Source organism: Mizuhopecten yessoensis, unplaced genomic scaffold (assembly GCF_002113885.1).
Source record: "Mizuhopecten yessoensis strain PY_sf001 unplaced genomic scaffold, ASM211388v2 scaffold11069, whole genome shotgun sequence".
Lineage (NCBI taxonomy): Eukaryota > Metazoa > Mollusca > Bivalvia > Pectinida > Pectinidae > Mizuhopecten > Mizuhopecten yessoensis.
The window spans coordinates 2,189,298-2,206,842 of NW_018408864.1; the positions used below are offsets into that span (position 1 = coordinate 2,189,298).

The following is a 17,545-nucleotide window of genomic DNA, read 5'->3' on the forward strand; positions in this document are numbered from 1 at the left end:
TCATCACATCCATCAGTATGATATCATCACCTCCATCAGTATATCATCACATCGATCAATATGATATCATCACCTCCATCAGTATATCATCACATCGATCAGCATATCATCACCTCCATCAGTATGATATCATCACCTCCATCAGTATGATATCATCATCTCCATCAGTATGATATCATCACCTCCATCAATATGATATCATCACCTCCATCAGTATAATATCATCACCATCAGTATGATATCATCGCATCCATCAGTATGATATTATCACCTCCATCCGTATGATATCATCACCTTCATCAATATGATATCATCACCTCCATCAGTATAATATCCTCACCATCAGTATAGTATCATCACCTCTATCAGTATATCATCACCTCCATCAGTATATCATCATCACCATCAGTATATCATCACCTCCATCAGTATATCATCACCTCCATCAGTATATCATCACCTCCATCAGTATATCATCACCTCCATCAGTATAATATTATCACCATCAGTATATCATCACCTCCATCAGTATATCATCACCTCCATCAGTATAATATCATCACATAGATCAGTATGATATCATCACCATCAGTATGATGTCATCACCTCCATCAGTATGATATCATCACCTTCATCAATATGATATCATCTCCTCCATCAGTATGATATCGTCACCTTCATCAATATGCTACCATCACCTCCATCAGTACAATATCATCACCATCAGTATGATGACATCACCTCCATCAGTACAATATCATCACCATCAGTATGACGTCATCACCTCCATCAGTTTAATATCATCACCATCAGTATGACGTCATCACCTCCATCAGTACAATATCATCACCATCAGTATAGTATCATCACGTCCATCAGTATAACATCACTTCCATCAGTATGATATCGTCACCATCAGTATGATGTCATCTCCTCCATCAGTATGATATAATCACCTCCATCAGTATCATATCATCACATAGATCAGTATGATATCATCACCTCCATCAGTATATCATCACCTCCATCAGTATGATATCATCGCCTCCATCAGTATGTCATCACATCCATCAGTATATCATCACATCCATCAGTATGATATCATCTCCTCCATCAGCATATGATCACCTCCATCAGTTTATCATCACCTCCATCAGTGTATCATCACATCGATTAGCATATCATCACCTCCATCAATATGATATCATCGCCTCCATCAGTATATAATCACCTCCATCAATATGATATCACCACCTCCATCAGTATATAATCACCTCCATCAGTAATATATCATCACCTCAATCAGTATTATATCATCACCTCCGTCAGTATATCATCACTTCCATCAGTATATCATCGCCTCCATCAGCATATGATCACCTCCATCAGTTTATCATCACCTCCATCAGCATATCATCGCCTCCATCAGTATGTCACCACATCGATCAATATTATATCATCACCTCCAACAGTATATCATCACCTTCATCGGTATGATATCATAACCTCAATCAGTATGATAACATCACTTCCATCAGTATGACATCATTACCTCCATCAGTATATCATCACCTCCATCAGTATGATATCATCACCTCCATCAGTATGTCATCACATCGATCAATATGATATCATCACCTCCATCAGTATATCATCACATCGATCAGCATATCATCACCTCCATCAGTATGATATCATCACATCGATCAATATGATATCATCACCTCCATCAGCATATCATCACCTCCATCAGTATATCATCACCTCCATCAGTATATCATCACCTCCATCAGTATAATATCATCACCATCAGTATGGTATCATCACATCGATCAATATGATATCATTACCTCCATCAGTATAATACCATCACCATCAGTATGATATTATCACCTCCATCCGTATGATATCATCACCTTCATCAATATGATATCATCACCTCCATCAGTATATCATCACCTCCATCAGTATGATATCATCACCTCCATCAGGATGATATCATCACCTCCATCAGTATGATATCATCGCCTCCATCAGTATGTCATCACATCCATCAGTATGACATCACCTCCATCAGTATAATACCATCACCATCAGTATGATATTATCACCTCCATCAATATATCATCACATCCATCAGTATGATATCATCACCTCCATCAGTATGATATCATCACCTCCATCAGGATGATATCATCACCTCCATCAGTATGATATCATCACCTCCATCAGTATGTCATCACATCCATCAGTATGATATCATCACTTCCATCAGTATGATATCATCACCTCGATCAGTATGGTATTATCACCTCCATCAGTATGATATCATCACATCCATCAGTATGGTATCATCACCTCCATCAGTATGATATCATCGCCTCTATCAGTAAGATATCATCGCCTCTATCAGTATGATATCATCACATCCATGGTATAATCACCTCCATTAGTATGGTATTATCACCTCCATCAGTATGGTATCATCACCTCCATCAGTATGGTATCATCATCTCCATCAGTATGGTATCATCACCTCCATCTGTATGGTATTATCACCTCCATCAGTATGGTATTATCACCTCCATCAGTATGGTATTATCACCTCCATCAGTATGGTATCATCACCTCCATCAGTATGATATCATCACCTCCTTCAGTATGATATCATCAACTCCATCCGTATGGTGTCATCACCATCAGTATGATATCATCACATCCATCAGTATATTATCACCTCCATCAGTATGGTATCATCATCTCCATTAGTATGATATCATCACCTTCATCAGTATAGTATCATTACTTGCAAAATGATTTTAGATCTTTCAACTGTAGCATACATTATATTTTTCTAACATTCTGGTTTTTGTTTTTGTTGTGAAATGTTATTTTTTTGTTTCGTAGATCATAGTTTCAGTGAGGACGTTTGAATGTAATGCAGAAGAAATACCGTTTGTATCACAAACGTTATACCAACAGTCGTTTCTGACATTAGGGGAACTGCCGGACACTTGGTTTGAACGAAGTCCAGCTACAGATCGACAGGGAAACCGAATGGAATTGATCCGCCATATGGAGTATGTATATGGATTTCTATAACAATAGTAAAACACCGTTATGATTTAATTAGTGAATGTCCAATGTATTCGCTTCTTAATAGTAGCTACACACCATTGAAGCATGTTTCCTGAAAAAAAACTATATCCCCGGTTGTATAGCTCCCTGTTAAACGGATACATTTCACTACATTTGTCTGCTTCTTTTTTGTGAGGATTAAGGTTTTACTTACTCTTGATAGCAGATTCCTGACAACAGTTTATGTCGAGATATTCAGGTCACCAAATCTGTCATGTTGTCTAAAACTTGAGTCTGTTTTCTGAAGCTGGGGCCTTGATACCTTACTTTCGACATGTTAAGACCATACTGTAGCCATACTTTAATGCCAATTGCCGCTGACAGTTTTATTGTTGTAGCCGACTACACACTTCATTTGTCGCTCAGTGTCCATATTACTGCTAATTGGGATAATTAAGAAAGAAATCATTGAACGGAATGTATCAATACATTTAATACAGTAAACGTTCTCTTTCAGTAATAGTTTGTTCATATTCGGAAGAAAGGATCATGGTGTGCTATACTGGATGATTTCTGCTTTACGGAAAGTTGGGGCGGGATGGAAAAACTTCATATTAACGTCGAAGATGAAAGTGCCACCGGACTACAATGACATCAGTATGTACATACCTCCATAAATCATATTAATTATCTATGTCATACAATTTCTTCCGTATTTACAAACTACAATAAAATATATTAATTATCTATGTCATACAATTTTTGCCGTATTTACACACTCCAATAAGATTATATTAATTATCTATATCATACAATGTCTTCCCTATGACACACATCTATAAATTATATCTTTTGTCTATATCACACAATGTCACTTGTATGTACACACCCCAATAAGATTATGTTTATTTTCTATATCATACAATGTTTTCCGTATGTACACACCCCAATAGGATTATGTTTATTTTCTATATCGTACAATGTCTTCGGTATGTACACACCTCGATAAAATATTCCTTATGTCTTCATGATACAATTTCGTCCGTATGTACACACCTCGATAACAATTTCTTCCGTGTGTTTATATCATGCAATGTCTTCCATATGTACACAGCCCAATAATATAATATTTATTGTCTATATCATATTACAATTTCGTCGGTATGTACACACCTTGATAAATTATATTTATCGTCTATATCATATTACAATTTCGTCCGTATGTACACACCTCAATAACATTAGATATAGTCTTTATCATACAATTTCTTCCGTATATACACACCTCAATAACATTATATTTATTGTTTATATCGTACAATGTCTTCCGTATGTACACACCTTGATAAATTATATTTATTGTCTATAGCATATTACAATTTCGTCGGTATGTACACACCTTGATAAATTATATTTATCGTCTATATCATATTACAATTTCGTCCGTATGTACACACCTCAATAACATTAGATATAGTCTTTATCATACAATGTCTTCCCTATGACACACATCTATAAATTATATTTATTGTTTATATCATGCAATGTCTTCCGTATGTACACACTTGATAAATTATATTTATTGTCTATATCATATTACAATCTCGTCCGTATTTACACACCTCAATAACATTAGATATAGTCTTTATCATACAATTTCTTCCGTATATACACACCTCAATAACATTATATTTATTGTTTATATCGTACAATGTCTTCCGTATGTACACACCTTGAAAATTATATTTATTGTCTATATCATATTACAATTTCGTCCGTATGTACACACCTCAATAACATTAGATATAGTCTTTATCATACAATTTCTTCCGTATGTACACACCTCAATAACATTATATTAATTACCTATATCATAAAATGTCTTCCGTATGTACACACCTCAATAATATTATATTTATTGTTTATATCATACAATTTCTTCCGTATATACACACCTCAATAACATTATATTTATTGTTTATATCGTACAATGTCTTCCGTATGTACACACCTTGAAAAATTATATTTATTGTCTATATCATATTACAATTTCGTCCGTATGTACACACCTTGATAAATTACAGTTAATATCTATATCATATTATAATTTCGTCCGTATGTACACACCCCAATAACATTAGATATAATCTTTATCGTACAATTTCTTCCGTATGGAGTACACACCTCAATAACATTATATTAATTACCTATATCATACAATGTCTTCCATATGTACACACCTTGATAAATTACAGTTAATGTCTATATCATATTACAATCTCGTCCGTATGTACACACCTCAATAACATTAGATATAATCTTTATCGTACAATTTCTTCCGTATGTACACACCTCAATAACATTTGATATAATCTTTATCGTACAATTTCTTCCGTATGGAGTACACACCTCAGTTAACATTATATGTACTGTTTATATCATAAAATTTCTTCCGTATGTACACACCTTGATAACATTATATTAATTACCTATATCATAAAATGTCGTCCGTATGTACACACCTCAATAATATTATATTTGTGGTCTTTATCATACAAATCATCTGTACATTGTATATACACACATCAAAAACATTATATTAGTTATATTCAACATACAATGACAATATATTCAGTACAAGCCCCCATAAACTATATTCATTGTCTATAATGTACAAGGTCTTCCGTATGTTTATATATATTGTTCTTTAGGTGATGGTGCTTTATTCCCCGATAACATATATATTGTGTTATAGGTGACGATGCCTCAGTCCCCGATTATGTATATATTGTTTAATAGGTGATGATACCTCAGTCCCCGATAATGTATATATTGTTTTATAGGTGACGATACCTCAGTCCCCGATAATGTATATATTGTTTAATAGGTGACGATACCTCAGTCCCCGATTATGTATAAACTGTTTAATAGATGCCGATGCTTCAGTCCCCGAGTATATATTTATATTGTTATATAGGTGACGATGCCCTAGTCCCTGATTCCGATTTCTTTGATGATCAGCTTGATCGTACAAAAGTAATTGGTGTGTATGCAGTCTATGGAAATTTGCAAGTAAGCATTCAAAGTTGTTTGTTTATCAGTGTAAGATACTTACAACGTTAGTGATACTAGGCTAGGGAAACAAAATGGTGTAAATATTCTGAATTATATCTCAAGATTATTTCGACAAGAATGTGTGGATAACTAAGGTGTTAACTAAACCTGATTGTTTAACATCCCTCAAACAATTGGAAAAAAAATGAAAAATAATCTATGTACTATAATAACAAAAATTGGAAATACAGATTTATGCGAAGTCTTAATTTTTCATAATCAAAAGGTTTTGGAATTGAAATGGTTTACCCTGACAATAATTCAAAAGGACAAAATGAAAAAGAAATAGTGTTTAAATTAAAACAGATAACTTTCATTTCAATTTGAAGATAATTGTCTCAAACACTTAAAATGTAGACAGTATATACTAAAGCAAAAAGTATGGAAATAATACGTTGTCACGTTAAAGATATAACTAAAAGAAACATTAATGATCGATGTGTTAGCTAAATGTATGGGAAATAGAAAAGTTCCTTACAGGTGTCAAATATGAACCTTTAAAGCCAAACGAACACACATATCAAGCTAAATAAACGGTGGTAATTAAAAAATCGACAATTAAACTAACAGAGTGGAGATATATATTGATCATTACAACTATCAACGTAAAATAAAACTAAAAGCCATTAAATTTAAAAAAATAAAATAAAAAAATTATATTATTTAATTAGGTTCATCCACAAAATACAGATGTAGAAATTTAAATTGACGAAAGCTGAATACTTAACATTAAACATGAATGATTTTCTTTAAACAATTCAAATATAGAGTGAAATTAAAACGAAAAAAAGCCTAACATAAACGAAATAAAGCCTAACATAAACGAAATAAAGCCTAACATAAACAAATAAAGCCTAACATAAACGAAATAAGCCTAACATAAACGAAATAAGCCTAACATAAACGAAATAAAGCCTAACATAAACAAATAAAGCCTAACATAAACAAAATAAAGCCTAACATAAACAAATAAAGCCTAACATAAACAAATAAAGCCTAACATAAACGAAATAAAGCCTAACATAAACAAATAAAGCCTAACATAAGCAAACTTCAGTTTAAACACAGACGCGGTTACAATCTTGCATTGGTAAAAAGTTTTTCCTTTTTTTTTTAAATTTGTCGTTTTGAATCGGGAACAATAAGAACGTGTTAATAAGAAACTTCGTTAGTGTGTAGGAAATGGCGTCCTAACAAGCTTTGTGCGGCTGTTGTTATTGTTATTCACTTAGGTTTATCCAAAAAATGTTTACATATATAAACAAACTGATATGAGTAAGCTTTTTATAAACTGAATGACGTCTCCTTGTCAATTAAATAAATTTTGCATAAATATACTGATATAACGTTAGCGAATAGGTGGAACAAAAACAAAGGAATTTGTTGAATTTTGTAAATATACATAGTGTTAAATACTGCTATTTCATGTTAGCAGATAAGTAATAGCTGCAGTGTATACAAGGGAATTTGTTAAATTTTGTATAAATACTGTTATAACATGTTAGAAAATAAGCGAAAGCAAAAGTGTATAAAAAGGAATTCGTTAAGTTTTGTATAAATACTGATAAATCTTCTCAGCAAACAGGTGATAGCTGCAGTGTATACGGTGTAATTCATTAAATTTTGTATCAATACTGTTATAACATGTTAGAAAATAAGCGAAAGCCAAAAGTGTATAAAAAGGAATTCGTTAAGTTTTGTATAAATACTGATAAATCTTCTCAGCAAATAGGTGATAGCTGCAGTGTATACGGTGTAATTCATTAAATTTTGTATAAATACTGTTATAACATGTTAGAAAATAAGCGAAAGCTACAGTGTATAAAAAGGAATTAGTTAGATTTTGTATAAATACTGATAAATCTTCTCAGCAAATAGGTGATATCTGCAGTGTATACGGTGTAATTCGTTAAATTGTGTATAAATACTGATATAACATGTCAGCAAACAATTGATAGCTAAAATGTAGACAAAGTAATTTGTTAAATAATGTTAGAGAAAAATGCAGTGTAGACAAAGGAATTTGTTATATTTTGTATAAATACTGATATAACATGTTAGCAAATTAGTGAAAGCTGCAGTGTAGACGAAGAAATTCGTTGAATTTTGTATAGATACTGATATAACATGTTAGCAAATTAGTGAAAGCTGCAGTGTAGACGAAGGAATTCGTTAAATTCTGTATAAATACTGATATAACATGTCAGCAGATTGGTGAAAGCTGCAGTGTAGACGAAGGAAATCGCTAAATTTTGTATAAATACTGATATAACATGTCAGCAGATAGGTGATAGCTGAAGTGTAGACGAAGTAATTCGTTAAATTTTGTCAGAAAAAGCTGCAGTGTAAACAAAGGAATTCGGTGAATTTTGTATAAATACTTATATCACACATTAGCAAATAGGTGATAGCTGCAGGGTATACAAAGGAATTCGTTAAGTTTGTATAAATACTGTTATAACATGTTAGAAAATTAGCGAAAGCTACAGTGTATAAAAAGGAATTCATTAAATTTTGTATAAATGCTGATATAACATGTCAGCAGATTGGTGAAAGCTGCAGTGTAGACGAAGGAATTCGTTAAATTTTGTATAAATACTGATATAACATGTCAGTAGATTAGTGAAAGCTGCAGTGTAGACGAATGAACTCGTTAAATATTGTTAGAGAAAGCTGCAGTGTAAACAAAGAAAGTCGTTCAATTTTGGATAAATACTAATATAGCATGTATGCAAATTAGTGAAAGCTGCAGCGTAGACAAAGGAATTTGTTAAAAGGGCCTGTTTCCAGTAATGTTAATTATCCATAGGAGCCTGCCCCCGTATAATTTCTTATCTAGCTCAACTACTGTTTTTTTCTTTTCCGAAGAATAATTTTACACCTTTCCGACACCCAGATTTCATAATTTCAGTGAAAATGTATTTTTATAAAGTTGTCAATTTCAGCATCAAAGACATAAGTTCGTAAATAAAAGAAGGTTATCTCGAAATTGTAATTCGCAACATAGTATAAATTTCTTTTGATAAATATTTCCAAAACATCGTGTTTATTCATAAAACATAAAAAAAAAAATTCTCGGATGAAAATGCACTTGCAGAGACACAATTATGAAGAAAAATGCCATAAAATTGCAATTTTCTCCCGTTATATAGTTTTGGATGCAAATTTCCATCAGAAAATCGGATAGAGCTTTACTTGTTTCATATGTGTACCAAAAATCAGCTAATTCCATGTGGTGGAACGTTCTCATATCGCCGCCTGAATGTGGTTGTAAATTGAAAGAAAAGGGGAAATGAGTAACAACCTTGTCTGAAACCCTATTATATAGCTTATTATATACAAACTTTTATATTGAATATCAGAGCGGATATTTTCATGACAGTTTTATGATGTGTAACGACTAAATAAACAGTATCGATATAAAGATTTACACTGAGGACACCCTGATACATGAATACTGTTCTATCTCAAGTTGTCCTCTTCTGAATTTTCTGATCGTGTGGCCTTGTACATTTATCCGTATCTTCTTGTCTTTGTCTATACGTTTACGGAATCATTGACTCGACGCTAGCTATTCTTGTCTCACTTTCCTTGTTTTATTGTCCCATCTCCAAAGCGTTGTGGCTCTGTCAGGGTTGGGACCCTGACTTGTCTCACTTTCTTTGTGCCTGCCGACCACGCCACATCGAATAGATAGATTATCCATATGAAATACTTTATTTTGTTCTAAGTAATCAATCAATTCTGCGCTTCTTGGAGGTATTGAATGTGATTTATTATATTGTCTTGTTATTTTGTGTAATTAGTTGTTCGTTATTTATCACACATTTTCGCATAATTGTACCAAACTACTAAGTATTAGCTGTTTACAGCAATCATCGGTGGCTTGCTATTTTGTTACTTTATCGACGCTTCATAAACCAATCGTTATTGTTTCAAGATGGAGGGTAAATGTGTTGGAGAAGGGTGTCAAGTATACTTCAAGAAACGTAGTGGCAATAAGAACAGAAGTGCACGCAATGTAAATAGTCCACAATATAAATGGCTCCTAGATACGCTGGTGCAACAAGGATTGATGTCAGCAAAGGAACAAGCACTTATTTGCCAGAAGTGCTACATGAAGTATCTTCGGAACAAAAATCAGCCTGAACCTGAACCCGAGCAGAACCAGGAAATAGAGGAAGAAGACGACTCCCCGTCCCATATCCTGCCGTTGCTGACCCTTCATGATCTTTTGAATGGATCATCTTCACACAAAAAATGCTGTCTCTGTCTTGTTACCTTTGCAAGAAATGGAACAAAATCATCAGTCTTACCAAAACGTGCAAGACATCACCTGATCTATTCACACAAACTGTGGTGTCCCACCTCATCCCGCGTCTGCTCCATTCACCTTATTGGTAACGACTTAGATCCGTCTACAGAGGTTGTCCTTGATGGTAGAGGTTCCTTGGAATCTCAGTTACCATCAAAATCGTCCGAAATCATTAATGACCTCCTAGAGGTGTCGCACGTCCTTTCACAGAACCAGTCTGCGTTTACAATAAGCTTTTCTTCTCTTGATGACTCGGCATGCATGGCCTGGACAGGTTGGTCCAAAGATCAGTTCCTCGAAATCCACTCGCACTGTTCCCCATATCTTTCATCTGGTATATATACCAAGACTACACACGATGCTCTATTACTGTTCTGGGTAAAACTGAAAACCGACATTTCCTGGAGTCAGTGTTCTTCTCTTTTTGGAATTTCCAAGTCAAGTGTGTCCAAAACTTTCCACTCCATAGTACAGGCATTAGACACATCGATAGTCCCACAATTTCTAGGTCCGGATCACTTGACAAGAGAACAGTTGCTCGGGCACAATACTGTCTTTTCAGAAGCATTTTTTGGAGATAAAGCCACTGCCATATTAGATGGCACCTATATTTATATCCAGAAAAGCTCCGACCACAAGCTCCAGAGAATGTCCTACTGTGGCCAGAAGAAGAGAAACTATCTCAAATTCATGAGCATCGCCTTACCAGATGGCTACATTCTGGACACAGTAGGACCATTCACTGGCAGCGAAAATGATGCTACAATTACAAAAAAAGTCATGGACAAGCTAGTTACTTGGCTACAACCAGACGACAACGTTGTCGTTGACCGAGGTTTTAGAGATGTCCTACCAGTTCTCGAAGCCTCTGGCCTCAATGCTAGCATGCCGTCATACCTGAAACCCGGTCAAAGTCAACATTCTGACGTCCAAGCAAATCTTGACAGAACTATCACCAAATCGAGGTGGATTGTGGAATCCTATCATGGTCGTCTGAAACACTGGACGTTCTTCCGAACGCAATTGGTGTCTAACAGCTTTATCAATGTCATCGAGGCTTTGCTTCGAACCGTCACAGCCTGTCTGAATGGTATTAGAGGACCGATCTACCAGAGATCTCCAGAGAGAGATGCCAAAGATAGGCTAATGGCTGAACGTATGAAGGACCGTTTGACAACACCGAATGGTTTAGCTCAGAGAGTCAAGACAGATCCGGATCTATCTAGACGGGCAAGGTCCGAGTTTGTCAAGATGGATGCATCTTCCGTACTGTTTCCCCGTCTCGATCTTGATTACTTGAGAACCATTACGTGTGGAACGTATCAGATATCTCTGGCTCCTGGTTACATCGCCGAACATTTAAGTGATGACGGAGACTATGAGGTGTGGCTTTACCAGCACTCCCCAGACCTTCTCCGATGTCAAATACATTCTCGACACAAAAGCCAAACGAAATATAACGTTTGGATACGGTTCACCGTTTCACCCGATGTTGAGGCCCCAATAAAGGACTACTACTGCCAGTGCCCAGTTGGAGAGAGAACGATGGGAATGTGTGCGCACATCTCCAGTATCTTGTACTACCTTGGGTATTACAGGACGCTGGAAAACCCTCGACCATTACAACCACAGGTAAAGAAATTCCGACAAAACTTGAAATAGTTTTCCATGCGGCAACGGAGTGCATATGTCGAAAGTATGTTTGGGGCTCGATATGAAAGATCCCCGTTACCATGTGACTAACCAAACTTATAAATATAGGTATTATACAATCGCCCGTAGCTATGAACACTCCCGTAAATGCGAAAACCAACCAAAATCATAAGGAACACGTTTTGTTTGTTGTTCTGTCTATTTGTCAGCCAATGTCTTCAACCACGGGGACTTGTGAAGTAGCCATCTTGGATTTTTTTTATGAAAAAGTGTTTCTCTCACTTTTTTTCATATCTGTGTACATATTCTCAACATACCGAGCAAATACTCTCGTTTTTTTGTTAATTATCTAAAGAAAGTCGAAAATCGGCAATTCAACCATAGGCTAATTCAACCCAACATTTGAAAATGTTCCACCACTTACATTTTGATGATTTTTCCTCTCATCAATAGCATATTACGTACTGTTTAATAGGATAAAAATTGGTTTGCATCCAACGCCCATAAAAGGGTGTATTCTCTAAAAAACACAGTTTTTGTGTCTAAAATGTTATCATCGAAAATGGCATTTTTGAGATTGTTTCTTCCATAAAACAGCCAAATGGCGCGATGGAAACATGATTTTTTGTCACAATCATGCCATGAATGTATTCTTTACGGTGACCATCATTTGATTAGATTTTCATTAATATTTTACATAACATGCACATTTTATCAACACTTAGACAGCTTCTGAAAGGTACAACTTTGAGGAGCCATAAAAAACAAATCAAGTGACCTAAATCTTTATACTTTATAGATTTGTGACCACAACGGCATGGGCAATGCACCACCAACAGGAAATTTGAATCAGAGAAACCGGCCCTTTGTATAAATACTGATATAACATGTTAGCAAATTTGTTAAATTTTGTTTTAATACTGAAATAGCATGTTAGCAGATAAGTGATAGCTGCAGTGTAGACAAAGGAATTTGCAAAACTTTCTAGGCATCCGTTCCTTTATCAACAAACACAAATAATAAATTGCAGAACAAAACATAAAATATAGACATAAACAGTCATTATAAAACAATTTTACATCACAAGTTATGTAACAGATGTAGCGATTTTACATGTATTTATTGTTGTACTTGTACAAGTGTGAAATAAGGATTTTTTTTAGCTCACCTGGCCCGAAGGATAAAGTGAGCTTATTCCGTGGTGCGGCGTCGATCCTCCGTACGTCCGGCGTCAATATTTTTCTTTAAACAACTTCTTTTTTTATAAGCAAAAGGCCTAGAGTGATGATATTTGGCAAGAAGCATGCTGGGATGAAGGGCCACGAAGTTTGGTCAAGTAAATGACCTTCACCCATTTTCAAGGTCACAGGGTTCAAATATATTAAAAACTTTAAACAACTTCTTCTGAATAACCAAAAGGACCAGTTTGGTGATATTTGGTCAGTAGCATGCTGGAATGAAGGGTTACAAAGTTTGTTCAAATAAATTACCTTCACACATATTCAAAGTCACAGGGGTCAAATTTGTTAAAAACCTTAAAGAGCTTCTTTTGAATAACCAAAATGCCCAGGGTGATGATATTTGGCGAGTAGCATGCTGAGATGAAGAGCTACCAAGTTTGTTCAAATGCATGACCTTCACTTATATTCAAGGTCACAGGGGTCAATTGTGTTAAAAAAAACACCTTTAAACAATTTCTTCTGAATAACCAAAAAGATACTACTACTATAAGAACCTACTAAAAGAACCAAGAAGATGGTGATATTTGGTCAGTAGCATGCTTGGATGAATGGCTACCAAGTTTGTTAAAAAGAATGACCTTGACTTATATTTAAGGTCAAATGGGTCAAATATGTTTGAAACTTCTAAACGACTTCTGAATGACCAAAAGGCGCAGGAAATATTTGGCCCATAACATGATGGGATCAAGAATTACCACTTTTGTTAAAGTGAATGACTTTGACTTAAATTTAAGGTTACAGGGGTCAAATGGTTTTAAAATCTTTTAACCACTTTTTCTGAATAACCATGAGGCCCAGGATGTTGATATTTAGCCAGTAGCATGCCTGGATGAAGCGCTACCAAGCTTTTTCATTTGAATGACGTTGACCCACTTTCAAGGTCACATTTGGTCAAATATGTATACACATTAAAATGACCTAATTTCAATAAACAAGGGGATAAGATGGTGATATTTTGAAAGTTGCATCCTGATATGAAGGGCTATAAAATTTGTTCAACTTAATGACCTTGTTCTACTTTCAAGGTCACATGGGTGAAATGTTTTAAAATCTTTTAATAGGTTCTGTTGAATCATTTTTAATCATAAATATTGATATTTTACCTGTAGCTTTATATTATATAACTTTTAAGGTTACAAGTGTGAGAGTAATACCAGGTGAGCGATGCAGGCCCATCGGGCCTCTTGTTTCAACTTTGTGGTCTTTTATTATATGCGAAATATATACCGTTCAAGCAAAGACTCCGTGATTGTGGTCTTGTCAAATAAATCCGCATGGATTTGAAAACATATGGGTAACCATGTGCTGTGCTTTAGGCAGCAATTCAAATAAAAAATAAATTTATATATCAAAAATGACTCTGTGGAACTAATCGTGATTACAGAAACCTTGTCTATTCTAGCTCCAGATTAACGAACACCAATGCATTCGTTCAATAAATGTAGATGATTTTGACCAACAAAGTCAGGAGACCGCTGTTACCATTGACATACGAATGTTTCTTTCGACTGACGCACCAGATGTCCTATGGCGGGTTACATTGAAAGGATCGGTATGTCAAATTTATTCATTTGAACAAATAATAATAGCCCACAGTAATGTAACTGACTACAATCATGACGATAGGCCTCATAGAAGAAAAAAAGTTTAACTGATTGAATTTGTTTAACTTTGACGTTAAAACAAAGTCTATGCTATTTATTTCAACAAATCATCGACATTCCAAAATTTCGGACCAAAATATGACTCTAGACCTCGTACTTCTGTATAAGATATTTTCGAAAGTTTATGTATATATTTTTTACATATTTCGCTAATGTGATCTTAATAGCGATTCAATGTCATTCGACCAGCGTGTAGTATGTTCTTACTAAATATTGGGCTACCTCAATATTGGACCTGCCAAATGCTAGGCTAGTTTGATATTCAAATCATAACATCAAAACATAATTATGACTATTATGGTACCCTTTAACACCTATACTACGACATTCCGTTGTCTATGGTATTCATATGCAAATGGGTTGTGACCATATGTATCCTTTGAGAATTGTTGGAGGCTTACGTATCAGATAGTTCAGATAGTTTGGTAATCTTGAATCTGCTTTAGCTATATGTAAGACTGATGTACAAAACTTGTTAACATTAATTCCTTTTATTTGCATCGTTCCATGGGTTTCTTAAGGGTGATGTTCCGTCCACTATCAAATTTGAAAGCGTCGTTTGCCCTGCAAATATCACCATAGACGCACGTGATAGCCGTACCGGACAGGGCGTTAACGTCAGAGTCACTTTCCTAGAAGTCGGTATGACTGTTTTCAATATTTTTTGTTGTTGCTTTCATATATTCCTTCTATATTCACCATGGAAATATTTTCAAATTCAAAGAATGTTAAGTAAGGAGGATAGTGTAGTGGTAGAACTCGGGGCTCGTGACCGAAGGTTTGCGGAGTCGGGTCACGTCACGGCACTGTGTTGTATATTTGAGCAAGATACTTAACTCCACTTATCCCAGTCTACTCAGCAATAAATGAGTACGTGGTTTGGCAGTGCTAGAATTGTTGAATGCTAGCTATAAGCGCCGAAATGGCAGCACCGACTGTATGCTCCCCAGGAAGTTGAGAGAGATATTGGCTGGATGCAATGGCCCTATAACCAAAGATAATAACTTGTGAAGCGCTTTGAGACGACCTACTATAAGAACCTCGAATTATTATTATCACTTTTCATTAAGATAGGTGTATATATTATAGTGCTGGAACTCAGTGTTGAGTTTGTGCCCTATTTGCCAGATAACTAACATAATCAGGGCTATCGAACAAACCTATTTGTTTTTACAATTGTTTATGGTGAAATATCATTCATAGGCATAGTTAATTTCTTTGTCTCTATTCCAGATGGTGACTTCAACATTGGGAAGTTTATAACAGTTCAGGGATATTACAGTAAGTAAGAATGACATACCACAGGTATGTTATAAAGGTTAATAACAGTGACTGACAATATAAATATTACGGTAAATAGTTCATTGAATGAAGTAAGGAATATCAAGGTTAATATAAGAGTGGTTGTAAACAAGCATGTAACGGTAAGTGTTGAACTGGCTATCAACAAAGTAATAACGGTAAGTATAAGAGTGACTATCATCAAGGTTATAAGGTAAATATAAGATTATTATTAAGGCATACGAGTTAGTATTCAAATGTTTATTTAAGATAATAACGGTAAGCGACTCTAAAAAAAGAATATTGTCACTGTCGAAGATGTTATGGTAAGTAATACAATGGTACAACACAGTTATTGTTGTTATGGTAGGTATTACTATAGTACCAAAAAGCCATTGATGTTATGTTAGTTAATACAATAGTACAACACAAGCATTGATGTTATGGTAGGTAATACAATAATACAAAATAGTCATTGATGTTATGCTAGTTAAAACAATAGTACAACACAAGCATTGATGTTATGGTAGGTAATACAATTGTACATTACAGACATTGATATGGTAAGTAATACGATAGTACATCACAGACATTGATATGGTAAGTAATACGATAGTACACCACAGACATTGATATGGTAAGTAATACAATAGTACATCACAGACATTGGTATTGTAAGTAATACAATACTACATCACAGACATTGATATGGTAAATAATACGGTAGTACACCACAAACATTGATGTTGTGGAAAGTAAAACAATAGTACATCACAGACATTGATATGGTAAATAATACAATAGTACAACACAGACATTGCTATGGTAAATAATACAATAGTACATCACAGACATTGGTATGGTAAGTAATACAATAGTACATCACAGATATTGATATGGTAAGTAATACAATAGTACAACACAGACATTGATGTTATGGTAAGTAATACAATAGTACATCACAGATATTGATATGGTAAATAATACAATAGTACAACACAGACATTGATGTTATGGTAAGTAATACAATAGTACAACACAGACATTGATATGGTACGTAATACAATAGTACAACACAGACATTGATATGGTAAGTAATACAATAGTACATCACAGAAATTGATATGGTAAGTAATACAACAGTACATCACATACATTGATATGGTAAATAATACAATAGTACATCACAGACATTGATG

The 17,545-nt window shown here is 34.7% G+C and overlaps 1 protein-coding gene across 1 annotated transcript in view; it reads left to right on the forward strand.

Annotated features, from left to right (window-relative positions):
• LOC110465298 overlaps positions 1 to 17,545 on the forward strand; it is a 36,184-nt gene that overhangs the window by 9,112 nt on the left and 9,527 nt on the right. The window contains exons 2-7 of the mRNA XM_021521010.1: positions 2,908 to 3,080; positions 3,596 to 3,735; positions 6,056 to 6,150; positions 14,804 to 14,953; positions 15,587 to 15,707; positions 16,299 to 16,346. Of these exons, the coding sequence (XP_021376685.1) occupies positions 3,058 to 3,080; positions 3,596 to 3,735; positions 6,056 to 6,150; positions 14,804 to 14,953; positions 15,587 to 15,707; positions 16,299 to 16,346 (577 nt within the window). The 5' untranslated portion in view covers positions 2,908 to 3,057. The remainder of the gene's footprint in view (positions 1 to 2,907; positions 3,081 to 3,595; positions 3,736 to 6,055; positions 6,151 to 14,803; positions 14,954 to 15,586; positions 15,708 to 16,298; positions 16,347 to 17,545) is intronic.